At 43.8% G+C, this 27609-nt stretch overlaps 1 protein-coding gene across 1 annotated transcript in view; it reads right to left on the reverse strand.

Moving 5' to 3' along the window:
• Positions 1-27609, reverse strand: part of TMX3 (thioredoxin related transmembrane protein 3) — a 210833-nt gene that overhangs the window by 26677 nt on the left and 156547 nt on the right. Inside the window, exon 14 of the mRNA XM_078687512.1 lies at positions 7096-7225. Within this exon, the coding sequence (XP_078543638.1) occupies positions 7096-7225 (130 nt within the window). The remainder of the gene's footprint in view (positions 1-7095; positions 7226-27609) is intronic.

Raw genomic sequence — 27609 nt, forward strand, 5'->3', positions numbered from 1 at the left:
ACTGCACAAACACTTCACGCACCACCCTAAGTTCATCCTATATGCTCTGGGGGATGAGCCCATGTATATGTTATTTTATTCTCTTAAAAAAACAATCACAAAATGTTTAAAACTACCCACTTGGATCACTGGTTCATCCATGTATGATTTAGAGACACAGAATAATTTAAACAACGCTAGAGGACACTCAAAAGTACAGCTCGTGTTTCTATTTTGATAAAATGAACTATTACTGAGGACCTCACAGAAAAAAAGGTATGATTTCAATATGGAGTCATCCAAATTCACAAACAAAATCAACAACCGAATTATCCGGGAGTCTTCCCCATAGGTATTCTTGAGGCTGTGAAAAGCGGAGATTTTAAAATTTTCAGGTAGAGGTACTGTATTTTTGTGAAAGTTGCATCTGCCCTCTCTAACACCAAGAGAACTGTTGTCCAAGGGTAACTCCTGTGTTGGCCGTGGCCGCAGAAGTGATTTTGCTGTACGTTACCTCAAAGACGAATGCGCTTCTGTTTTTAAAGTCAACTCCCTTCTAACACACCTACAGCGCTAGTGGCATGAGCAGGTCTTGGGGAGGCGGATCTGCAATCTGCTGCAAATTTATTTTCTAATTAAACTCTACATGCAAGATATCTTATGTTCGTAATGTTAGACAGAAGCTCTGCCAGCTTCTGCGAGTTAGCAATGGGGTTTTGTGTTTTTAAAGTGCAACCCAATACAGTTATCTCCACCGCACAGACTCTGCAATAGGCCCTGCTACAACCAACCACTGCAGAACTTACACTTATGCGACTATGATTTTAGTGACAACTACAATGCAATTGTTTGAGCCGAACTCGGCATATTGTTAAAACTACTAAACCATAATCGAATTTTAATGTATTTTACACAAAGCAGCTCTAGGAGAAGATGTATTTTAAGTTTTTGAAGGTATGTTTGGGTTTGTCTGGCCCACTGTGAAAAATCTTAAATTATAATTAACATTTTATTTTATTTCCCTTCAAAAGAAACTTTAGGTGCGAATAGAAGTTACATTTCTCGAGGCATTGGTTTGTGAAATGTGGCCGTCTTTATAATCTAAGCTCTAACAGACCTGCTTCTGGGAGATTTTCCCCAATGACAGCCTTTAGCAATCACAAATTAAAGTTGGCTATTGCTGGAGTTGCCAGGGCAAGAGAAAGGATTAGAAAGTGCGGTGGATAATGAGCACGGGAGAAAGGGAATGGAAAAAAAGGAACGAAAAGAGAAAACAAATAAGAAAACAACAGAAAACAAGAAAATACAAACAGGATTGGTCACCCGACACATCAAGAGAAAAGAATGTAGACAGAATCATAACGAAGGAGGCCAATCTTGAGAGAGAGAGAGAGGGAAACAAAACAAGCGAAAACGAGAGAAAGAGACCGAAAATAATAAGAAATGAGAATGAGAGATAATGAAAGGGGGACAAATAAACTGGAGACGGCGAGTCCGAATCAGAGAGACCCCACAGAGAGAAAGCAAATGGCAGAGAAATCATGACAAAATACTACAAGAGGAAATGAGACAGAATGAGGATGTAAGAGAATGAAAAACGTGTGCGCATGCGAAAGCTAGAGGGAGGGGGTGTGATGAGGTAAAGAAAGTGAACGTTGAGCTTGCAATGGTCATGAAAGAGTCACATGCTGCTGAGGCATAAGACTTGGAAGGCAAAGCACAAAAGCACTCTTAATCTGCTTTAAGCAGTGGATTTGCCCCCAAAGCAGGAAAATCACTATGTGGCAAGTCACCGGGCTTAAATGTGCACCAAACAAGTCGAGGGATTGAATTGTTTAGCTGCACCCCATTCAACATCTTTGAGGTAGCACTCCACTTTGCTGTGGAAATTTCTCTACTACCTACGTTTGTTCTTGAATGAAGACTGCTTCCAAGGTTAGTCTGCCTGTGCCTTTAACTGTCCCAGAAGCTCTGGCCTTCTGCTGGTTATAGGACAAATGGGCTGCCTTTCTGTCAAAGCTCAAGCACGCAGGCATCCTGTGAGAACACCATTATTTCTGTGGTGCAATCTCTCTCCTTAAAATAGGACATAGTGAACAAGCAGAGGAGGTAAGGCATCTAAGGATAGAAGCTTTCGCCTAGAAATGCTGTATCTAGAACAGAGTAAGAGTTGGAAACTAGCAACAGGGAGTAGACACTAGGAAGTACCAGTATTATTCTAATGTAGACAAATCTGTCATTTGGAGAGTATACGTTAAAACTGGGCCCTTAGTGGAGCCTATATTTAGCAAGGCGTAATGGACTAAGACTTTAAAATGATTAGGTTTAGTTGTCATACCTGTACTTTCATTCATGGTAATAATTTGAACAAACTATTTAAGAAGAGCTTTTCTTGACCGTACGTTATTAAACTCTTGATTATGCTACACTGCTGTCGCTGATTGATGCATTCCCCCCTGCAACTCTTAGGCCTGGGTCTTATGCTGTCAAGTTACCTAAAGCAATAGTTACTTAAAGAAGAGATGGAAGAGTTACTAAAGGGCTATTTTAACTTCAACAATGTATCTTCATGACAATCTTATAGAACATGCATCTCCTCACATTTCCCCCCAAAATGACACTCATTAACAATCGTAAATAAAAATATTACACTTGTAACTAAAAATATCACAACTGTAAGTAAAATGTCTGATTTTCACCAGTACTTAATTGCCTTGCCTCCCAAATATTATAAAATAAAATCTTGAATATAAAACAGCCACCATAGTGTAAAATATTATATATATATATATATATATATATATATCCTACAATTATATAAAAAAAAATCATAAAATGCAACTCAGAAGTCAAAAACGTCACTGCTTTCACTGAAAGATTATTTTTTTCTAGGGGTAAATGTTTCACAAAGTAATTCTTGTGCCTGCTCCATTAAACTTCCTTGGTTGGCACTGCGCAAAGGAACCCCATTCTTTCTCGTGAAAGCTTCGGTCATCCTACCTTTCCTGTAGCTTCCGGTGGTGATTATCTAAGCCTGCTATAGCTTACTGTGGACCCTTCCCTAGAATGAAAGTCTTTATGACCCAGACATTAATGCACTAGCTTGGCAAGCAGATAATTGTGAATGCAATCACCAATAACGCGGGCTTTAAAAAAAAATATACCCTAAAATTAAACATTCGCAATACTTTCTTGCTATAATCGTGACACATTTTCACAGACAAATGGAGTACAAATGGGCTTAATCACTGAACATTTTTTTGCATGTATTTTCAGTCACCAATAAATGCCGGCAGGTATATAAATATAAAACCGAGCTTACTATTATGTCCAAGATTACGAGGTTATCTGTTTACAGGAGACCTGGGCTACCTCAGAACTGCATTTGATGGGTTACAAAACCTATTTTTCCCCAGCAAAAGCAGTTACTCATGGCAGGGCAAAGGGCGGCTTGACCGTTTTTATGGCAAATACTATACCGGGGTTGAAAGTCACGGTCCTCCAAATAGAATTAAACTACCAACTATTAAGCCTTTCATTTGGGAAGAAGGAGACTGTCCTCGTGGTAAATTTCTATGACAACCTAATGGATAGTGAGGTGGTAAAAATACTTGGTACACTCCGCCAGAAACTGGGCAAACTGATAAATCAAATGGAACGTACGGATTCACCAAGTATCATTTGGGGGGGGGGGGGGGGTTTAATCAGCACCCCTGCTCTAGAATCAGTACTAACATTTGTGGGCTGGTGGATAAACAAGATGAGCAAATTGTCCACTTCAATCACTCTATGGTAGGAGAGTCTCTAAATTAAACTTTATCCGAACTAGGCCTAGTGGTAATAAACGAGGTAAAAAACCCTTCTGGACGACTGGATCCAACTTATTTAGGGAAAGGGTGCGAGTCGACGATAGATTACATCCTAGCCACTACTACATTGGTAAACAAACTTAAGGGGGTTAGAGTGTTAGTAAACGCTCTAAGTGATCATGCGGCTCTGGGTGTGAATCTATTTGTGGACCAGGGGCAGCTCTCACCCCAGCTCATAATGACCGCTCTCGCCCAGAATAACCTACACTTATCTAAAATGAATGGTTATGCCCTAGGGTGGGGAAAGATAGATCCAGCCGAATTAACAGCCAAGGTGGTATGTGCTGTATACCCGGCCATATTGAAATGTTTAGACACGGACATAGGGGAAGAGGAGGTTTTGCAAAATTTTGGATTAATTTTGGAAAACGTGAACAAAACAACAACTGTAAGGAAGAAAGGGAATAGGGACACAAAAAAAGGGTGGTTCAACCATAAATGTACACTGGCCTATAAAAGATTAAAAAGAGCACTATCTAACACAGTCAGAAATCAGGAGGAAATAAAGACGCTAAGAAGGTCCTATAGCTTAGCCTGCAAGGAAAGAAAATCCAAATTAAAACAAGCCTTATGGAACCAACTACATGAAAGTTCCTTGAACAAAAATAGTGAGGCATTTTGGAAAGTGGTGAGAGCCCCGTTCCTAGTAGATAATAAAATTCAACCATCAGTAGAGGTGGCTATCGAGGGACCAGCATGGGTAAATCATTTTTCCAAAATTTTTGGGAAAAGCCCAGAAGTAGATCTTGCATGGGGGAGTGATAGCAATACCCAGCAGATAAATCCCCTTCCAATCCCATTAGCTTTTGCATTAACTGAGGTTATTGATGCAGTAAAGGCAAGTAAAAGCGGGAAAGCCCCTGGCCCAGATGGGGTACCAGTGGACTTCTTTAAATACATATTAGATTTGTGGGCCCCAATCCTAAAAAGGGTATTCGACTCTGCTATCAAGTGTGGGTTGCCCAAATCTTCGATCCAATCTACTATGGTCCCTATTTTTAAGAAAGGTGAAAGACAGGACGTCTCCTGTTATCGCCCAATCTCGCTCCTGGATTCGCTGGGGAAAGTCCTGGGCAGAGTGGTTCTCCAGCGTCTACAGGAGTGGGCCGAAGACGGTGAGATTCTTTCCGATATTCAGTTTGGCTTTCGAGAGGGCTTTGGGACAACAGAGCAAGCCCTGAATTTGGAATTAATGATAGGGAAATACGTCTCAGCAAAGCGGGGTAGGTTGTACATGGTCTATGTCGACCTGTCCGCAGCTTTTGACTGTGTTTCCCATTCAAAACTATGGTCTGTTCTAACCAAGATGGGGATAGATCCGGCCCTCGTAACCTTTCTGAGAGAGCTTTATTCAAACGCTTCTGCCAGAGTACGTTTTGGAGTGAATGGCGAACTATCTGACTCGTTCGCGGTGGAGCGTGGTGTCAGGCAGGGTTGTGTCCTGGCTCCCTTTCTTTTTTCCCTCTATACAAATGGGCTTGAGGTGGAGATGTTGAGGGGGGGTCAGGACCTTCCTCGAGTAAGAAATCGACCGGTTCCCGCTCTTTTATACGCGGATGATGCCGTAATACTGGCACGCACTCTGCGCGAACTCCAGAAGGCATTGGAAAGGTATGCAAGGTTTATGGGCAGCCTGGACCTGCGTTAAACATAAAAAAGACATACGTTATGGTGGCAGGAACAAGAAAAAAAGGGGGAAAAGGCATCTTCCTTGACAGCGAAAGGATTGAAGTGACTGCCCAATATCCATACCTTGGTATTATGATGGATGAAAAGATAAATTGGAAACCAGCCATAGAAGCCCGAAAGCACCAGTTGTTGCGAGCAATCGCTGCCCTCAAAAAATTCTCTCAGAAATTAGGAAAGAGGCCTTCAGTAGAGTTGCTCCATATTTATAGAGCGAAGTGCCAATCTATCGCACTTTATGGGGCAGGACTGTGGGGACACAAAAACACCAATTCCCTATAGGTTGCAGAGAATACCTTTCTAAGATTTCTTTTGGCGGTCCCCTAACATGTATCTACTTTTGCCTGTCATTTGGAGCTAGGTATTTCGCATATAGATGACCTGGCAAAAATACAACCGCTCCTGTTGTGGCGACGTATCTGGACCACGACAAAGAATTATTTTAACAGATAGTGACAGATTGTATGTCGTTGGATAATGCTGGAAAAATCGAGATTACTCTGCTCCGGAATTAATTGGTGAAATATTCAGAAAAGATTTTAAAAAAAGGGCATTGAGCCATGTAGAAGAGTTACGGATTTGTACTGAGGCAAGGAAACCCTCGGTCCAACACTCCATGGCGGTTATGACCACCCTAGAGATTGAGCCGTATCTGACATATGTCCATTCACAATTTGAGCGTTTTTTACTGACAAGATTCAGAATGAATATCTTTCATAGATTGGTGGCTTTCCCGACGAAAAATAGTTGGGAAGATTGTTTAACAGCATGCCCATGCGATGATACATCAGAACAAACCACCATGCACACCTTTCTGTTTTGTAAATTTTATTCTGTACACCGTAAACTTTGGTTGATTCCACTGCTAAGAAAAATGGGTCTTAGAGAATGTCGCCCCGCTATGTTGCGTTTGCAATTTGTAGAATCAGAAATGGCCTGCAAATGTATTACGACACTTTTAAATTGTATTTTTAAGCATAGAGTAAATCTTTGACAAAGCACCGCTGTATATATTAGGAAAACGGAGATAAACCTAAAAATGCTTGATATGTTTAAACTTTTTTACAGTTTTAATATACTATTAATCTTAATGAGAGGAAAATTATCCTTTTTATCATGTAAAAGTAATTATTTGGCGGTTGTATATGATAAGATATGTTTGTTGAAACTCTTATGGTTTTTTATGTACTTTGAAAACCGAATAAAGATTTACTTACTTACTTATTTACCTTTCCTGTAGCTTCCGGTGGCGATTATCTAAGCCTGCTATAGCTTACTGTGGACCCTTCCCTAGGATGAAAGTCTTTATGACCCAGACATTAATGCACTAGCTTGGCAAGCAGATAATTGTGAATGCAATCACCAATAACGCAGGCTTTAAAAAAAAACATACCCTAAAATTAAACATTCGCAATACTTTCTTGCTATAATCGTGACACATTTTCACAGACAAATGGAGTACAAATGGGCTTAATCACTGAACATTTTTTTGCATGTATTTCCAGTCACCAATAAATGCCGGCAGGTATATAAATATAAAAACGAGCTTACTACTACTTACGTCTGCTGTACCCTCTAAGATGCTATTAATGAACGCGATCATCTCCTCGGTACTCTCAATAGGTTTCTGTGGCAGATAATACTGTTGGTTTGAAGTGTTCAGGACAACAATACTGGGCATCTCCACCTCACTACAAAAGTACACAACACAGTTTAGAAAAACTCCCCCCAAAACCGAAGTTGGTTTCATATTAGACAGTACACAAAATATACACACATGCACACACCATAAAATTATTTCATATTCTAAGCAAATGAAGAATGCTAAGGTTTCTTGAGATTGTACCTAGTGCCTGGCTTCATCTTGAATGAATTACTCTAGATTATTAACAAAGTAGATCTTTCCCTGCTAAATCCTTTATGCAAATAAAATTGCTGCGCTAGGGAAAGAAAAGTAGAATCAAAAACATTTGGTGGTGACAGCAGACCTTACTACTAAATAGCAATGACTATCAATAGCTAAATTGAGTATATATATATATATATATATATATATATATATATATATATATATATATATATATACATACACATATATATATACATATATCTCACACACTGTCACCAATGTGAGAACTCGCCTCATTCACGATGAGTTAACAAAAAAGGAGCCGCGGCCACAAGTATTGCAGTGCAAAGTTTATTCAGGCACGATGTCCTACGCGTTTCGGAGTTGTAGTCACTCCACCACGGGCAGTAAACAGTGTTAACGTGAAAGTAAATAAAGAAGAAATCACGTGATCATGGATAAGGACAACAGACTCCCTCACAGGGGATTTGTCCAAGTAATCGTCTCAATAAAGAATTAAAATAAGCATGAAAGCGGGCATTATATCACAACAATTCATGGTACAAATTAAAGATCTTTTGTAGATCAAACTCATATGATTAAATAAAAGTTTTGGTTACGCTAGTAAACTTGGTCACATGATACATTCTTAAAAAACATATGTACAGGAGTTTAGGTACACATTCTGTAATTCTACAGTGTGTGAGCATAACAAAGTACTAAGGAGTTGCAAAACGAAAAATTAATTACGAATGCTGACAATATGACAGAGTTAATATCGGTCAAGGCGCGAACTCGCCTGGTGCGGAAAACTAAGGATTCATCAGCTGTTCACTACCTTGAGCCATCGGCTTCCAATGAAATTGTATCAAAAAAACTGTATGTGTGTTACTCAACCAGCGGACTGAAGTCAGTCAGTATGTGCATTTATAATTGAATGTACACCAAGTATAATACTAGTATAAATCATATAGCCCAATTGGGCCCGAAACAACTAATGTATCTTATTTACATATTGCAGTATTCTCTTTAAGCCATTGTACCCCCTTGCCAAGAATCGTTCAGTCATGATCAATTTTTAAGACTCATATTTCTCATCAGTACAGCAGTTTCTGCGTGCACGCAGAAATTCCCCATAGGAGATGCTGCGTATTAGGCTTTTGGGATGGCAGCTGTTTACATGCAGCAAACTATTGCCTGAGGTTGATTTCCGATATTTTTTTTGAACAATCGTGATGTACGCCCACTGGGGCTTTACAACAGTATTAAACAGTTTTTCACAGTAACATTTGTACATGCCAAATAATAATTATGTTATTCAGGATTGTCTAATAGGCCCATTATGTCCACTAGACGTCCCATACCGGAGTTGCAATAATTTGCCCACAAGGGCCTCTAATCAGTTATTACACGGCTTAAAGAGAATACTGCAATATGTAAATAAGATACATTAGTTGTTTCGGGCCCAATTGGGCTATATGATGTTATGTTATGTTATGTTATGTTATTTATACTTTTATATAGCGCAACGGATACTCAAAAAGAGTGTCCCGGCGCTTTGGGTAAGGGGAACTAATTCGGCGTAACATAACACAATTAAAAAGAAAGCACAACACACACAAAACCAGAGAGGGACTGCTAGGGAGGCCTACTGGGTAAACAACCAAGTTTTAAGACCTCTCCTAAAATCCAAAAGAGTAGTAGCTCCCCGAAGTAAAAGTGGGAGCGAGTTCCACATCTGTGGGGCCAGCAGACTGAAAGAGCGGCCGCCCAAGCGAGCTCGCTTGACACGAGGGACAGCCGCCAGAAGCAAAGATTCAGACCGCAGAGAGCGGCCCGGCTGGTAAAAGACCAATCTCTTTTGGAGATGCTTTGCTCCCACTGCGTGGAGTGCCTTATAGGCCAATATCATGGCTTTAAAAGCGATCCGTTTACGGATCGGTAACCAGTGCAGAGTCCGCATTAGCCCCGAGGCGCTAGTGCGTCTGTTCAGATGTATGATTTATACTAGTATTATACTTGGTGTACATTCAATTATAAATGCACATACTGACTGACTTCAGTCCGCTGGTTGAGTAACACACATACGTTTTTTTTTTTAAACAATTTCATTAAAAGCCGATGGCTCAAGCTAGTGAACAGCTGATGAATCCTTAGTTTTCCGCACCAGGCGAGTTCGCGCCTTGACCGATATTAACTCTGTCATATTGTCAGCATTCGTAATTAATTTTTCGTTGTTCAACTCCTTAGTACTTTGTTATGCTCACACACTGTAGAATTACAGAATGTGTACTTTAACTCCTGTACATATGTTTTTTTAGAATGTATCATGTGACCAAGTTTACTAGCGTAACCAAAACTTTTATTTAATCATACGAGTTTGATCTACAAAAGATCTTTAATTTGACCATGAATTGTGGTGATATAATGCCCGCTTTCATGCTTATTTTAATTCTTTATTGAGACGATTACTTGGACAAATCCCCTGTGAGGGAGTCTGTTGTCCTTATCCATGATCACTTGATTTCTTCTTTATTTACTTTCACGTTAACACTGTTTACTGCCCGTGATGAAGGAGTGACTACAACTCCGAAACGCGTAGGACATCGTGCCTGAATAAACTTTGGACTGCAATACTTGTGGCCGCGGCTCCTTTGTTGTTAACTCATCGTGAATGAGGCGAGTTCTCACATTGGTGACAGTGTGTGAGATATACAGGGGGTGGCTACCCCAGCCGTGTGCCCGCCGGATCTGTGGCCTGGGTCGGCCAAATCTTTGTGACAAAATATATATATATATATATATATATATATATATATATATATAAATAAATCTGCGTAGCGTAATCTTGTGTTCTATAACGTGTATATATGCCACATTTTTTGGGAATGTACAAAATTCAACAGCAGCATGCCCAGAAAGTTGTACATTTGTGGGCATGCCCATATATGCCTTTGTGCTCCATTACAAGAGTAAACCTGAAAGAACTGTGCATTTGCATATTCTACATTTCCTCTTTTATTCACCAGTCATTTTTTTTCCATGTGATTGAACACCACCTGGAAATATTGCGGAGTGGATGTCTAGATGTCACATGAGGCCATATGTATGAACATATTTTCCCATAAACACAGAATGGGTAAAACCCTTTGATACATATGGCCCTTGGTCTCAAGGAGGAGGGAGAGTAGGAATCCTGTTTTCACGCATTTCAAAGATTCATAAAGCTAGAGTTAGATAGCGAGTTGGCAATGCACGAAACAAAAGAAACACACGAAGAGAAATAAAATAAATAAACGAAAGCAAGGTTCACATTTAAAACAAAAAAAATTACTTCACTGTACAAACTACAGAACATATAAACCATTCCTTTGCTTATACTGTGCAACCAAAGTCTAGCCAAGCTATAGCATGACAAAATACACTGTACTTCAAATTTCCAGAGTAAGAGACTGTAATGGTTTAATAAACCGCAAATGCAAACTACTGTTGGGGCAAGAGCTACTCCTTCACGAGAGCAGAGGAGCGTCGCTCCACTAAATTTTTTTTTTTTTAAAAAGAAGACCCCAGAGCTGACAAATAAAATAGTAATAAAGTCCATTTATTACCATTGTATTTTTCAGCAACCCGTCCTGAACAACGTATCAGGACGGGGCAGGTCAATTGCTGCTGATTGGCAACAGGGAGTTGTGCACTTATGTTTAATGTGCGCATGTCCCTTTGGCCGGCCGGCTTGTGGCGGCCAGCCAGACATTTTTAGACAGCTGGGTTACAGAAAGCAACAACCTCCAGTGCTCTTAAGAATGCTGAGCAAGGCCGCTCCCTCCAAATCGGGACGCTTCTCTCATGCTGTGAGAGCAGCCCCAGGATTGTGTTGTGCAGTTTCCTGGTTACCGAAGTTTCGAGGAGGACGTGTGCGGTAAACCAGGAAGGTAAGTGCCATTTTTAAAATTATTTTAATACCACCTGCACACCACTCTAAATACTTACCAGCCGCCAGTGTGTTGGGGCATGAAACTTGGGATTACTTTTTTGTGTTGTTCAATGTGAGAGCAAATCAAAAGCAGTGGACTCCTCTAATTGTTATCTGTCCTGAAAGAATGGTCACTTGCTGAGAAAGGGGCATATGCTTTACAGCGTAAGTGTGCAACTGTAGTACGTACCCAAACTGATATAACACCTTTTGGAAATGGCCCTTTTTGCAGGGTTATCCACAAACTTTTTGCTTCTTCCTCCCTTGTTTTTCCTTACCTGTAGTTGTTGACAATAAGACTCTTGGCACTTTACCACTGCTGATCAGTGCTAAAGTGCATATGCTCTCTGTATAAATTGTTATTGTGATTGGTTATCCACGATTGGCATATTTGTTTTACCAGTAGGTCCCTAGTAAAGTGCACTGAGTGTGCCTGGGCTGGTGATTCAAATGCTACTAGTGGTCCTGCAGCACTGATTGTGCCACCCACATGAGTAGCCCTAAACTGGTGTCTCAGGCCTGCCAGCGCAGTGCCTGTGTGCAGTTGCTAACTGCATGCTGACCTGACCAGTGTCCCCACTGGCCAGGCCCAACCCTTCCCCCTTTCTGTGTACATTGTACACCCCCCTATGGAAGGCCCAAGGTACCCCCCTGACAGGGTGCAGTGTATGTGAAAGGTAGAGCATGTACTAATGTAGGTGACATGCTCTGATAGTGAAATACCGCCAATTTCGTTTTTCACTATTAAAAGGCTATCTTACCCATGGGCTAGAATGGAGAATATTGTGTATAATGTTTACCTGCATATCTTCCCAAAGGAGCAAGATAGAAAATTGAAGTCTGGTATCCCTGAACTAAGAATTTAATAACACATCTTTTAGGAAGGATGGTTTTTAAATCCTGTGTTTGAAAACAGCACTTTTAGAAAGTGGTTGCTTTCTTGTTGACCTTTCTGTGTGCCTTGGCCTGTTTGTGAATTGACTGTCTGGTTTGTGAGTGACAGGGTCTGGGGCGGCCCCAGGAGGCTGGATCAGTCAGCACTAGGCTGAATAGCTTCATCTGCATCTTGAGTGGTGGGAGGGGATAGCACCTGGGCCTAAATAGGGCTGTGCCTGCCTTCCACAATGCTGGCTCCTCCTGCTGGGCGGCTGACGACCCTGCCCCTCTCTCTCTCAAAGGAAAGGAGTCATGTAAACAGAGTCCTGGAGGACTGACCAGAACTGGTTTGGACTAGGCCAAGGCCTCTCTGCCTTCAGAGAACAAAGAGAATATTGGTATAAAAAGGGATACCCAGACCTCAGAAGATTAGATCATCCTGGAATCAAGAAGGAGCCTCTGCCAAGGAAAAAAGCTGGAAGACTGAAGAGGTAGGACTGTCCAGCTGTGTGTTTGTGGGCTGACCTGCAGTTGCTATTCTGCAAAGGAGAGGGGAAGGACTTTGCCGTTGCTGTGTCCCCTTGCGTGAAGAGTTCTCCAAGGGCCTGAGAAGAGCTGGCCTCCTGTTAAGAAGTCTCAGAACAAAAGGACTTCAAAGCCAGCTTCCCCCCTGAACTCTGCCGAGTGAGTTCTGCCCTTCCTAGAGTGCTTGGTCCATTTGTGGGGCCTCTGGAGGTTGTTGCCTGCTGTTTGGGGAGCTGGACAAGAAGAAAAGAAGAACATCTACAATTTGCACGCCTCGTTCGCTTGCGGAGCACCTCGTCAACAGTGCAAGAGAATTCCCATTGCCGCGAAGATCGTTGCAGCGACTATTGCCGCTGCAAGAAGGATCTCAGGAATGCGCATCACTTGTTTTTCTACGCTGTGGTTGCCGCTAGGGACTTTTGTCGCATCTATAGGTACTTTGGACTAAAACTGATGCAATTGTGGATTATTGTGACTCAAACCCTAGAAGTCTTTTAAAATTATATTCTTGAACAGTGCATGTTGGATTTTTGTTGTTTTGGTCTTGTGTATTTTAGATTAAATACCTTTATTTTTCTAAACTGTTGTGGAGTCAGTTCGTGGTGTTTTCACTGTGTTACTCTGAGTGTTGGTACAAATACTTTACACATTGCCTTTGGTATGTCTGCTCATGCCAAGCTACCAAGGGGGTGAGCAGGGTTTATCTAAAGAGTGTATCCCCCTTACCCTGACTAGAAGCAAGGGTCCCTATTTGGTCATTGGTACCTACCTCTGCCAACTAGAGACCCCCAGACCTATCAACACCATGATATTACATTATTTGTAATTCAAACGTCAGACTAATTGTGCACATGAAGGGAAAAAGGTAGTATGCTGGGAAGGATAACACCTCCATAAAATGAAGAAAACTTTCCATCTTCACTCAGACAAGATAGTACTACAAACCTTATATCCTCATTCAGCTTTTTTTTTTTATTAATGCCGATGGTTAGAGCAGTTCTCTGGGCATGTACTCTTTTTTTTTATCCTTTCTATAACTGAACAAGGATGCTCTGTAAACGTTATAGCACAGCTCTCTGCAAGACTTGTTACCTATGTTCTAAAATACGTATAAAGTGGATATTGGCACCTGCCAGAAGACTATTGCTCTCTGACCACATCCTATTGAAAGTTTGGTTTATCATTCCGCCTCCTATGGGGTTAGTGCTTTGCAATGCATCAGGGATCATTTTACCATCCCAAAAGTACTCTGAACTGTCACAAATTAAAGTATTACCTCACTAGTGCATTGCACACAGAAAGCTATCCTTTTGTTTACAATGTAGCAGGATTTGTAATATGTTTCTTATGACTCCAAATGCAATCTAGCTCTATTGGTTTTGCCAATGCTTGCCAATGCTTGCTTTGTTTTCTGAGTCCGTATTTTAACTTAGTTCACCTGTGAAAACACAGAATCGCTGAGAAAAAACGCAAACAGCAAATGTGCCAGTGTTATATGCAGTAATGCACAAGGAGGAGGGTGATTCTGCATAGCCGCTTCCATGCATCCCTCAGCTCTCACGAGTAGGGCAATATTTCTGATCACACTCATGCAGCTGGATTGACAAATAATTTTGAATCGAAGCAGCATACGGGCTCATTCATAAATCAAAGTGCAACCTAGGTGTGCAAACAGTGACCTCCCACTGCAGATTCCCAGGTTCAGGTTCTGCTTAAGTACATGCACGTCGATGTATTTTTGCTGTACTGACTATGACTAGGGTCCAAACACAGACCCTCCATATGGAGTTTTGATGCATGAGAGACTGAATAAGAAAGACAGTGAACATATCCAAATTCGTAACTTTGTGGGTATTCCTAAAGATCCCCTATAGCTTGCACACCCAATTTATACAGGGAAAATAGTGCCAGTAAAACTTAGCATAAGTGTCTAAATTTGGTGGCAATTACGCCTGCCTGTTTAATTGGATAGTAGGAATGGGGGGTTTCAACAGGGAAACATATTTTCTCTATGGAGATTTTTTTCTAAAAAAAACGTATAATTTCCACCTTAAATGCAACAATAACCAGTTTTTCCATTGGCACAAAATCCACTCTTCAAGGCTTTGGACTACACGCAGAAATATTTTGTGCGGCTTTCCATGAATAGTCGTAGGATTTTTTGCCAATCCTCTAAATCCTGGGAATCTAAGTAAATCGTATTTGGGACTAACAAAAAGCAGCATGCCAGTCCGATTCTGATTAGTTGTCAATCAAGCACTGAAAATACACAATGTACTGCCAGGATTTGAGGAACATTCTGAAGATGAAGGCCAGCTCCTTCCATTCTCATTAAGTGGGATTTGAAAAGGCCCTGGGGGCATGGAAACTGAGATGACCAGAATGAATCAGGAACATTTCTTTTTACAAGTTCAGTTAAAACATCAGCATATCAGCTTTATAACGGATGCTCAGAATGAATTTGGAGACGAAGGTTGTCGCAAAGAAGTATTTTGGTGATTTTTTATTCTCACTGAAAATCGAGAGGACGTAGCTGTTTTACGCTACAAAACCAACTATTCCGGAGGACACCTCACGTACTAATTCATTTACTTCTTTACCTTCGTTAAGCTGGTGAAAGAAAAAAATATCAGTGAACAGCCAACTACACCCACCCATAATTTTAATGGTGATATATTAAACAGATTTCTGGAAACCAAATTAATTATTTAATTTGGAAACCCACTAACGGGGTCACGATCCCGACACAGTACTAACTGAAATCTGAATTTACACCCGCCTGGCAGAGCATTCATTGTGATGTAAAAATATCACCTTCAATATATCGTGTTTTCCAGCTCCGTTTAATTCCAAGAATTGGACTTGTCCAAGTATCCCTAAACATCCTGAGGGAACCTGCCACATCAACATAGCCCGAGGGGCACCCAATATCATAGAAAGGGGGTTGGAGGTGGCAGATTAACCCTTGAACAGCTGGCATAAACCACCACCGAAACTGTAAACAGCGGGGAGGGGCTACTGAAATGACACACTAAGAGTGGATCATGAGTAGCATACAGCATACATCAACAGTTCCGTTTCGCCTTCACTGGGAACCACTAGGATTGAAGACAGGTTGTGTGTGAAAGCCCGGGAACAGGGGCAAAGTGCGGTTTAAAACCTGGTGCCACCTTAAGTAGATAACTGGCAACGCCGTTTTTCACTTAAGCTGGCACTGAATTTAACCACACCAGCCAAGTGACGTTTAAGTGCACGAAGCTGGGCGAGGATGTGGCCGAACGGCTAGAGCGGTCGACCTGAAAGCTGGGTAACCAGGTTCGAGTCTCAGCAGGGACCTTCAACATCCTGTGATTTTGTGCAGATCACCTAATCTCCCCGTGCCTACCAAAAATTGAATGTGTCCGTCAGTAATGCAACTGGTGCTCATGTTAAGCGGTCTGATACCTTCGGGTCAAGTACGCGCTTACAAAACTCATAAAAGCCGGGTGAGAGTGAGTTTTCTGAAGGTAAATCCCGACTTCCCCGCTTAAATTGTGAGCTCTTCGGAAAATATTGTATTCGACCAACGCTCTTTTTTCATCATTATCGCATATGTATATGTGAATTTCGAATGCCATTTGTAGAAAAACCTATTGTGCTTAATGTCAGACTATAATGTTGTTCTTCAATAATCTGGGCCATGTACAGTGTTTACATAATAATTGTCTTGCCTCTTAGTGCACTGATGGTTTATGTTTACACGTGCCATTTTTTTATAAGTACATCTCAGTGCAGTGCTATTAATGTGACGCATTAATGTCAACGCTTCACATGTTAAAGGAAATTTTTTTTTTTTTACTTGGAAGTGTCAATCATATTTTCCGTGATTTTTGTTGTGCGATTTACAAAGCAAACATTACCAAGGCTAGCCTGGTGCTCTAAGACCCGAGCCAGACCCTTGGCTCGGTACTCCCTGTACATTTGTTGGCTTGCCCACCTCTTACCTAGGTGTAAAGGTCTGCAAGCCTCTGGAACAGGTCATGATGCTGCCGATGGGCAGTATCTCACTGCAGGTACTTGTCTCCCTTTGGGTACCACACTCACTAATAGCAAGGGATGCACAAGGCGCCCTGCAGCACTTTTTCAAGACAGCAGTCACCAGCGACGTCCCGCTGCCAGCGACAACACATTCAGTGGTGTAGCCTGGGAGTCAAGGCCATAATGCAAACAAAGGAAGTGCAAAAAAATGCTAATTAGGGGAGGGGGGGGGGGGGGTGCAGCGATACCCTCACAAAGCTGGACACTGGTGCGACGATGCCTGCTGCATTAATGATATCTCTGCCCCTGCTTGCAGGTGTGCATTTCCTTCTCAAAGCTGGACACTGGTGCGACGATGCCTGCTGCATTAATGATATCTCTGCCCCTGCTTGCAGGTGTGCATTTCCTTCTCATTCTCCATCCCTCTCCTTCTACCATTTCACACACATCCCTATAACCTTCCCGTCTGCCTCCTCTGTTGCTCGCTCATCCTCATCTCCTTCCTCTAGTATCTCCGAGAGCTTTATTTTTGCCCGCTTCTCTTCCTCATTCCTTGCCCCTTTCGCTCGTCTTTTTCTCTTTTCCCCATTGTTTTACATTTTCCTCTCCGTTTTCTACTTTTCACCCTCTAATTTTCTTCCATCCATTTCCTCTCTATTCTTCTCCTTTTCTCGCTGACCCTTTACTGCCCCTGCGCCCCACCCTCTCTGACGAGTAAACGGACAAGCCACAGGCAGAATTTGTTTGAAAAACTCCGAAAGGGCGGGTTCTACAACAAGTGCGACCGGTTCAGGGCACATTGGGTTCCATTATCCCACCTTTGGGCCCTGGTGCAACTGCACTGGCTGCCCCACTGATAGGTACGCCCCAGAGCACATTTGGTGCAAAGTTCCTTTTGTTGTTCAACCATCCTGCCCTTCACCTTATTCACAGGGGAGTCGCATCCTTGCGAATACAATTTAACCGAGTAACCTCGCATTTCTGCTTCAAACCTCCTGGGGTAGAAGCGTGCGGGTTGCAGTGAAGAACTTCCAATAATACACCGCTGATTAGATTTGATTGAAACGCGTTTTACTGGACGGACGTCATCTAACGACAGTTACGTTGCGCGTGAAACCTGAGGCCCTGCCAGGGTTGCTAGGGCAACCAGTCGCTGGCAGTGGTAGATTTCCCAGGCGCGGCTGCGCCAGGGGCTTCCCGTCAGGTGCATCGGACGCACGTGCGAACTCCAGTGCACACTTGGTTCCGCGGCCACATTCCCCGTCGAAGGCTCTAGACGTGCAGCCAGCGGCACACTCGCCACATGGGAAAAAGACTTGCATTTCACTACATAGACCTACAAATTATTTTCTGAAAATAGACTCCCATGTGTTTCTACAAGATGACCTTTAAGTTCACATGTCACGCAGCAATGGCTACTTAGCGCACCGCGGTTTGGGGCAGCAGTTTGGATGCCCCGCTAATGGCAATTTACTCGCCAATGAAATGGGCTCCTACGCAGGTGGGTGAAGATGTTGGAATGAAAGTTGTATACCGCGTATTGCTGGCAACATATATTCATTGCGGATGCCAAAATATCGTTGATGAGATGTTACACCGTTTTCTTAAACTATGAACCATACACGATAGGTCCAATCCACAGATTCGTGTGCACACCTGTTTCAATTGCTTGCTCAAACGGTCATCTGCTGACACCGGTGCTGAAGAGGTAATGTATCACTGTAGGTCATCCGGTCAGAGGAGAGGGTCAGTGGTCTCAGTACAGGCAGTATCGGTGAGCTACAAGGCCTCTTTATCTGAAGTGTACTGTGTGCCTGGGCTTGATGAAATGAGCATTTTTCGTATTTTCCAAAACAGGCTGGAGCTCTGGTAAACACTGAAGTAACGATGCAAGGTAAACAACTAGCTGCATTTTGCTTATTGGAGCATTCCCCCATACACATGAATGTCACTCTGAAAATTTTGTATTAATCTGGCTAAGATTTACCTTGCCTAATTGAAACACCAGCAGCGAACACATGAAGGTTTTTTTTGCAGTTAGATAGAAGAGCAAATTTTGCTGCATATTTCTGGGAAAAGTTCCTTCTATTTAGAGCAAGTCTCAAATACCTCAACCCTGGGTTGCCTATGGGAGAGAGTACGTTTTGAGTGTCAATCTTCGAGATTCTCAATCACGACAGCAGTTACACATATGGCCTGGCGGACCATCCTCCAAAGATATTTTCCCCCAAAATACATCCAGTCAGGTAGGCAAGTACCTCTTCAAGGGTAAACATACTCAGTGTCACATCGGACAAGTCCAGATAAGCAATCAGGCCCCAAACCTAAAATTCCACCGTCCGACCCTCATCTGGGGCCACAGGGCAGGCAGGGTCCACTGTGCTTCCAACAGTGATGATTCACCCCCAGATCTGTGACTGGAGGTGAATGTTTAGCCATTGTGCAACATTCCGTCCATCATCTTGTGTGTTTAACAGTGATGTTGACATTTTTTACCGCTGGTGTCCGTCAAATGATGGCTCGGCACATTGGGTCGCGTACACATTTTCCTCATTTAACTTGCAGGGCAAACAGTTAATGGCCTCGGGGAATCAGGTGGGTGACAGGAGCTCATAACTCAACAACAGACACAATAATATAATGTTCAAATCAGTGTTCATCTTTTAGGCCAAAAAAGTAGGAATACCGGATCAACAGCCACACACACACGCATGAAGTTTGCCTTGAACAGCAGTGAAGGTATCCAAAATTCCAGTCTGGCAACTTGTGTGTTATGGAAATAGTCCAAGTTTTCCTGCTGTCATTTATGTAAGCTTAAGTGAGGTATTTGCTGTCTTTTGCTTGAACAAAAGTGGAAAACAAGCATTACAAACTCTTTTTGATTAATTCTGGAATCTTTGTGAAAGAATTATATTCTGCTCCTCAAAATTGTGGAATTTCATTGAGATTTGGTTTTTTTCGGTTGACCCAAATGAGTGAGCATTTTTTCGAAAAAATACTAGGGACAAGCGGTGTGCAGGTGAAGTTTCAGCCCAAACCGTTTTTTTGTTGTACTACAATATATGATAATAGTATGAAAAATCCATTCTAGCTTGGGCAGACAAGTTAATAAAGTTAATGTAAATGAGACCCAAACAGGTACTATATTACCAAAAAGGAATACATTTTTATGGTTTGCAACTTTCTCGGACATGTCTTCTCAAAGGACATTGGTGTAGGGCACAACACATAACTTAAACCACTTCTAGCTGCTGGATTTTCGTGAGGAGAATGACTCGCAAATTGGCAGCCCAATATGCCACTAGAGAGTAGGACCCCTGACTTTAATGAAAGTTAAGTTGTGTGTTCATCGTCGCCTAGCCATGCTACACAAAACCAAGTAACACCAGTCTCCTCATTTCAATGCGAGTATGTTGTAAATATAATTAATTCACTGCAACGCGTTACATTGTATTTTACCAGCCATGCAACATATCCATCAAGCAAAATCCTTGACATCATTTTTTATGCTGCCACTCTTCAGTGAGGCTTTCCAAACCAATATAACGTCACTACCTGCAGCTCACGCGGCTCAAGGGATCTTCCAACCAAAGCAAACAAGCATTTACAATGCAATGGTTTTGCCTTTGACAAAATTAGAGCCATTGGCATTGTAAATGTCAAAATTTTCACCTATGGTTTTTTTTGTAAAACATAAACAAATGGCTTTGTCGTTTACTAGTAAATAGCTTTATGGTTACGAAATGTGAGTCCTATTGCATTTGCACTTCTACACACATAGGTATATGTACACAGAGCTATACACACACACACAGAGCTCCTCCTCTACACACATTGACAGGCTTTGTATACACAGCTACATACACACACAGCTACAGACATGCACAGTTACACACACACACACACAGTATTATACATACATAGCATCACACATACATAGCATTACACACAGACAGCATCACTCAGCTCCTGGACACATCTGCACACATACACAGCTACAGACCCACACATACACATAGCATAATACACATATAGCATCACACACACATACACAGCATCACTTAGCTCTTGTACACATAGCTGCACACATACACAGGTACGCACAGTCCGTCAGCCTGCACTCACAGCCTGCACTCACAGCCTGCACTCAGTCTCACAGGCACGAAAACGGAGGCACAAGCAGGCAACAGAGTCACGGCACGAAAACGGAGGCACAAGCAGGCAACAGGGAGACACGAATTGTAACTTTAAATAAAAGCAACCTTTTTCACCGATGTGTCTGTGTGTATTTATTTATTTAATTCTATGTCCGTGTGTCTCTGGCATCTTTCTGTCCGGGGAATTTTTGTCAGGAGAAGAGTGGCGGCTCCAGAGTGTGAGGTGAGGGCAGAGGGCTGCGGGTCTGGGGTGGGCTGCGGGGGGGGGGGGGGGGAGATGTGCAGGGCAAGAGGGGGTCACTGAAGGCTCCAGGATGTGTCGACGATGCACGGAGTGCTGGGGGTGTAGTGCCTTGTGGGGGTTGGATGGCGCTGGAGGGATCTAGCCGGATGCGGGGTCCTCTCGTGGCTGAGAGTGCTGCAGGAGCCAGGCAGTGCGGGGCAGTGTGCGGCCCCCCCCCCCCCTCGGCAGGAGATGTGCGGGGGAGGGCGCATCCTGCATCAAGGCGGCAGTAGTGAAGGAGTAGGGGAGGGGTGATTAGCCAGGGAGGGGGGGGGGGGTGACAACGGGAGGGGGGCAGAAACGCAGAAGCGCTGAAAATATCGCAGGGCTGGGACAGAGTCCGTGTAACTGGCAGATCCCGGCTTCCAATGTTACTGAGGTAGCTCAGCGGGTTAACGCGGCTCCTTCTCGTAACTGTACATGGTAAAGGGCCATGTTCACACCCTGAAGGGGCTGCTTTGTGCTTCGGTACAAAGCGCCCCATTGCGTGGGAATAGAGCCTTTCTTCACGGCATCCAAACCAGGAGAGCGGGAGGGGGGAGAGCGGGAGGGGGGACGGCGGCGGGAGGAGGGACACGGAGAACCTGAAAACTCACCGAGTCAAACAAATTATTGTTCGCAGCCCCCGTTCCCGGCATGCCTCGGGGCGGCGGGGCCGCCCTCCCGGATTTGAATGCGGAGCTCTAGCTCTTTCGGCGCCATTTTCGAGTGATGACCGGTGGACTCGGTGTATATGATGCCGGTAGTGACCTTACCGGGGCCCGGGGGGAAGACAGAGGGGTCCCGAAAAATTTGGAAATAATTAGTAAAAATATCCCGAGGTCCGGTGGGGGCGACGGAGAGGCGCCAGTGCCCGGTTCCGAACTACTGATTTAAGGAGCTGATTGTGGAAAAGAACCTGCAATGTGTATGGGAGTCGTGCTCTGATTGAGAAGCCAGTTGATCTGTTGCGGTACTCCACTTGAACAGCAGGAAACACGGACACTGTTCAGTTCCTACTCTAAACACAGTTGAAGACTCTGGCTAAGACACCATCCATAAGAAATCGGAACAACACTTCAGGATATCAATAAAACCTCGTTTCTGGGTGCATTTTACTTTTTTCCACAGGCTTCTGAATTTCTGCTTAAGTTTTAATTTTTAACTCCCTTATTCCATTATGGCATATATAGATTCTCCGGGGATTGAGACTCTGGATAATGTTGTATCCCTTTATTATGGTACAATGGTTTAACTTCTTTTAACAGATTTTGATGTTGGGGATTATCGCGTTATTTGCAATCCATTGACAGTCAACAAAACGCTTTTTATTTTTCACTATTAAAGGCACCATGAAAGCTGAAGCACTTTGTGGTACCTAAACTGTTGCGTCTATGTACGCTTTTTCGTTTTATCTCCAATTAGCATTTTGCTTATACCTTAAAAATATTCTAACTGTGCAATCTTAACGATAATTTGTATACAAGCCTGGGCAGCCGGGCAGCTAGGAGGAGGGGCGAGCAAGATGGCGGGCGCGCATGCGGTGTCCTTCCTCTGCCGGGGCCTGGGCTCTCTTCTCGGGTGCCGCGGGCGGGGCTCTCCTGCACCGGGGCCTCGCTGGCAGCTGCACTCCTTTCTCCTGGCATAGAAAGACCGGCGCCGACTTCCCGCTTGCCTGCGGCCCGGCCGGACCAGATTCGGGGGCGTTCCCGGCTTTCGGCTGACGTCGCGTGACGTCGGCAAAAGCCAAAGAATCGCGGGAACGCCCCCGAATCTGGTCCGGCATTGACGGACAGGCCCCTCGTCCAATGGCTAGGCTCCATTTATGGAGCCAGCCAATAAATGACGAGGGCCGACCCAAAGCCACACTACAGTCTTATCCCCATCAAAAACCGAGAGGTGAAAAACAAAACCAAGAGCCATGCCCCCTGGTACAATTCTGATCTTAGAGTCCTGCGCAAAGTGTGCAAACAGGCTGAGAGAGCTTGGAGGAAAGATTGGCTCCACAGCAACAAGGATACTTATCGCAACGCGGTTAGACAATACAAGACTGCCTTGAAATCTGCGAAATCACTATTCTACGACAACAGAATAAAAACCTCGACCAACTCAGCCAAAGAATCCTACCAGATTGTCAAAGAGTTATTAAACATCCCTACAGCACCTCCCCCTCACTCCCCCGACACAGACAGAAGCAAGGATCTAGCAAAATACTTTGACTCTAAGATTCTACGGATACTGGACTCTCTTCCTACCATCAGCCCTCACATCCTGGCCACAGCGGATGATAATAATGGCCCACAGCTGAAAACTTTCAGAGCAGTTTCCCTCCTCGAGGTGACGACCACGCTTGATAAAATGAAAAGTGGCTCCCCCCTGGACCCAGCCCCGGTCAGATTCCTAAAAAAGGTGTCCTCCACCATAGCCCCCATCATCAGGGACCTGATCAACTCTTCCCTAGCTAATGGAACGGTCCCCCCCAACTGGAAGAACGCAGTCGTGAAGGCTTTGCTGAAAAAGCCCCAACTAAACCCGGACGACATGTCCAATTACAGACCGATCTCATTGCTCCCCTGCATCAGTAAGATGGCTGAAAAACTAGTCAACTTACAGCTATCCCAATTTCTCGAAACCCACAACATCCTGCGCCAATCCCAAACTGGGTTTCGACCCGGCCATGGCACGGACACTGCACTCCTCGCTGTCATCGAGGAGGCAAGGTGTATCCTAGACTCAGGGGGATCAGTGGCAGTGATCCTCCTGGATCTTAGCGCCGCTTTCGATACGGTAGATCACCGTGTCCTGTTACATCGCCTGGCCAAGGCTGGAATTGTGGGTACGGCGCGAGCATGGATCGAATCCTTCCTCTCCCATCGATTCTTTCAGGTGTGGGACGGTAACTCCCGGTCAGATCCTCTTCCACTGAAAAACGGAGTTCCCCAGGGTTCGTCGCTCAGCCCTACCCTTTTTAATGTCTATATGGCGCCCCTGGAAGACGTAGTGGCCCCATATGGCATAAAAATAATCAACTATGCTGACGACACCCAACTTGTTGTATCCCTGTCCCACCTGGATAATCATCCGGACAGTTTGCTTCACTGTCTCCAGGACATTCATACCTGGATGTGTGACTCGGCCTTGAAGCTGAACGGCGCAAAGACCGAGATTATGCTCCTAGGCAATAAACGGACGACCCTGCCGCCTACGTCCTGGCCCGACACCTTCGGTGAAATCCCCTCTCCTAAAAATGAAATCAAGACTCTAGGAGTTTGGTTAGAACCGGACCTCACTATGAAAATACAGGCAACCAAGACAGCAGGCACCTGCTTCGGTCTACTACGGTCTGTTCGCAAGATCCTGCCTCTTCTCCCCCCCCCTTCCAGGAAACTACTTGTCCAGGGCCTTGTCTTGGCTCGGCTCGACTACAGCAATGCCATTTATCTGGGGGCCCCTGAGTACACCTTGGCCAAACTCCAACGTACCCAGAATGCGGCGGCCAGGCTCATTATGAACCTTTCCCCTAGATTGTCGGCTAAGCCCGCCCTGAAAGCCCTACACTGGCTCCCTGTTCGCCAGAGAGTAGAGTTTAAGGCCCTATGTACCACCCACAAGCTCATGAATGGAGCTGGCCCTGACGCGCTTAAACATATGGTTACCCCTTACAAAGCCTCAAGATCCCTTCGCTCCGACGCCGAACATCTTGCTACGGTGCCTAAATTCAAGAAGGCTCGTTCCGGCGGTCGCCGCTTCTCGGTCAAAGCCTCCACAGCCTGGAACCTTCTCCCCCTCAGCCTACGTCTGGAACCCTCCCACATAGTGTTCCGTAGGAAACTTAAAACATTCCTGTTTCCCAATTAAATCACTCCCTCCCCCCTCCCCTCTGGATATCGTCAGGTTCATAGCGCGGGGATGCCTACGGGTCACCAGGCGCTCTAGAAATCGCGAAAATAAATAAATAAAAATACAGATCTCATCAGGATTTCGCCTGCGCGAAAAAGATGCGCAGAGCGCATCTTTTCGCCAGGCAAAACCTAAAAAGGGAAAATACAGAACAATCACGTGCTGTATGCATCTCACTGTGTACATATCAACACGTTAAAACCAGGAATTAGTATTGGTGCATGGCAGCGAAAGTGAGAATAGGGTCTAAATCTCCAAGACACAAAATCTCGGACAAGCCAGAATTCACTTTAGTTTTGAACAACAACTCTCCTCATGTCCGGGCTTTTCAATGCAAGGTGAACGTTTTATTACTGGACAATTATTTTCTTAAAGTTTGCAAACACTGACATCTTGTGGAATATCAAAGAATTACATCTACTGAAACCGAGAGAAATAGAGGCGCGACATTTAGGATCAGTGATTTCCATGAACCTAATGCGAGGGCTAGACAAAAACACCTGCTCAGAGCCAGGATACCCTCGCGGGAGATAGCGAGCTTTACAAAAACGCATAACATTTAACATAAGGTTTCTGCAGCAAAACAATCACATATTTACACCTCATAGGCGTATTGTGCGATCACTACACAACACAGCTACAGATTCTTGGGAAAGTGGTGCTAAGAGCTTCTGCTGTCACCACCAAGAGGGCAAGGCAACAAGCAATTCTGGAAGGGAGATTGGTGGGAAACTATTTTGAAAGTCGGTCGGCTAGACCGGCCAGGAAAAGGAGGCAGCAACCTTGAGGAGGTGAAGCAAAGCCCTAAGCATAGTGCGGGGCAAGGAAAACCCCTGTTCCAGAAAGTTTGATGCCATGTTATTCGATTGGATTGGAGCATTACTGTATGAGTAAGGGCTGGGCAAAAGGAGATGACATGCCTGTAACATTCCCTTCGGTGTGTGCGCAGGAGCATAGTTTAGGCAATAATGGTAGGGGGTGTGAGTCTGAGATTTCCCAACAAGCAACGAGGTGTACCCAACTGAAAAGGACAGGGTGGACTGGGGCCATGGGGCAGTTGTAATGGCCAGGACTAGGGGCATCAGTTTTCGGTTATTTAAAGTCAGTCAGTGCAGGGCCGGAGTGAAAGAGCCAGGATTATGCTGTCCACTTTTTTCCAGTTCCTCCTCACAGCAATGTAGGGCAGAGACCAAGGAGATCAAAGCATACGCCCATACCCAATTATCAGCAAACCAGGAGTATGATAGGCAGAAGGAGAAACACATTTTGAAGCTTAGTCCCAGCAGCAAACTACGCTTGAAATAAGAAAGGAATACATGATCATAGGCTAGGGGAAAACTGCAAAATAGTGGAAAATGTTACAGAAAACCTATAAATGTACAATGACTTTAAAACTGAACGAAAGTAAAGTTCGAAACTACCTGGACCATAACGTTCTTGTACACTGTGGTGATCTCCACAACAAGGAACCAGTGACCTCTATTGCTTTCTTACTTTTGAGAGAGAATATAGAAATTATATAACACATTTAAAGATATGAAGATTGGGTGTGCTTGCGGACATTGCAATATGTTTGGTTCTATTGGGATGTAGAATTGTCCATTGTTTGACTTCAAGCCGTTGTTAAGATCTGAGCTACCCCTTCAGATCATGTGGTTTTGATGGCACTCGGTCTGTAGATGTAGCAGGTTTAATCACCTCCTTCAAACTCTTTGCCTTAAAAACACAATCACAGTTGGCACTTATATCTGTGAGCTCTGTACAGTGGCCAGGGATTGTACATGGTTAAATATGAGCACCTCTGACTCACTGGCAGGCACTCTAATAAACAGCCACCTTCTTCAGACTCCTCTCCCGAGCCCTCACTAGTGCCCCATCATGAACATTCACCCTCAACCAAACCTCACCCATAAGCCTAGAGGCGACTCAGTTCATGAAAGTGAGTCATATAGTGCATGAAAAACTACAGAACACAATATATGGGGAAAAACAATACTCTTAGGGAATGCAAGATGAAATTAAAAAGAAATGTAAACAGAGACTGCATCACTGTTATGGATCACCTTGTGGTTTTTACTGCTATTTCAAAGACAGTTTTTAATTACTATCACATGTGAGACCTGGGGGACCCCACCCACTTAAAACCCTGCTGGGGGCGAACTGATGAGGAGTGAATGGTAGAGGCGTAATGAGATCCATGCCCTCAGGACTGCCTGCGAATCACACATATCTTCATAGACCACTCTGGTGCAGTCTTAGAGGGGGCAAGTTACTGAAATCTTTTAACCTGAACCAAACTGAGCATTCGTGGAACATCTGCCTGCCCCCACTTTCTAACCTCATGCACCAAGAATTAACGACAAAGTAACAAACCTTTGCTGTAAACTGGGGAAGAGAAAGCCATTCCTATCTATCAACTAAATTGCACAATGGAAAATCAGAATATCAGGGATCAATCTGGGCTTCCTCGTTTGAACAAATTGGGAGATCTTTGCCAATAATTTATTTCACAATCT

This window comes from Lissotriton helveticus, chromosome 4_1 (assembly GCF_964261635.1).
Source record: "Lissotriton helveticus chromosome 4_1, aLisHel1.1, whole genome shotgun sequence".
NCBI lineage: Eukaryota > Metazoa > Chordata > Amphibia > Caudata > Salamandridae > Lissotriton > Lissotriton helveticus.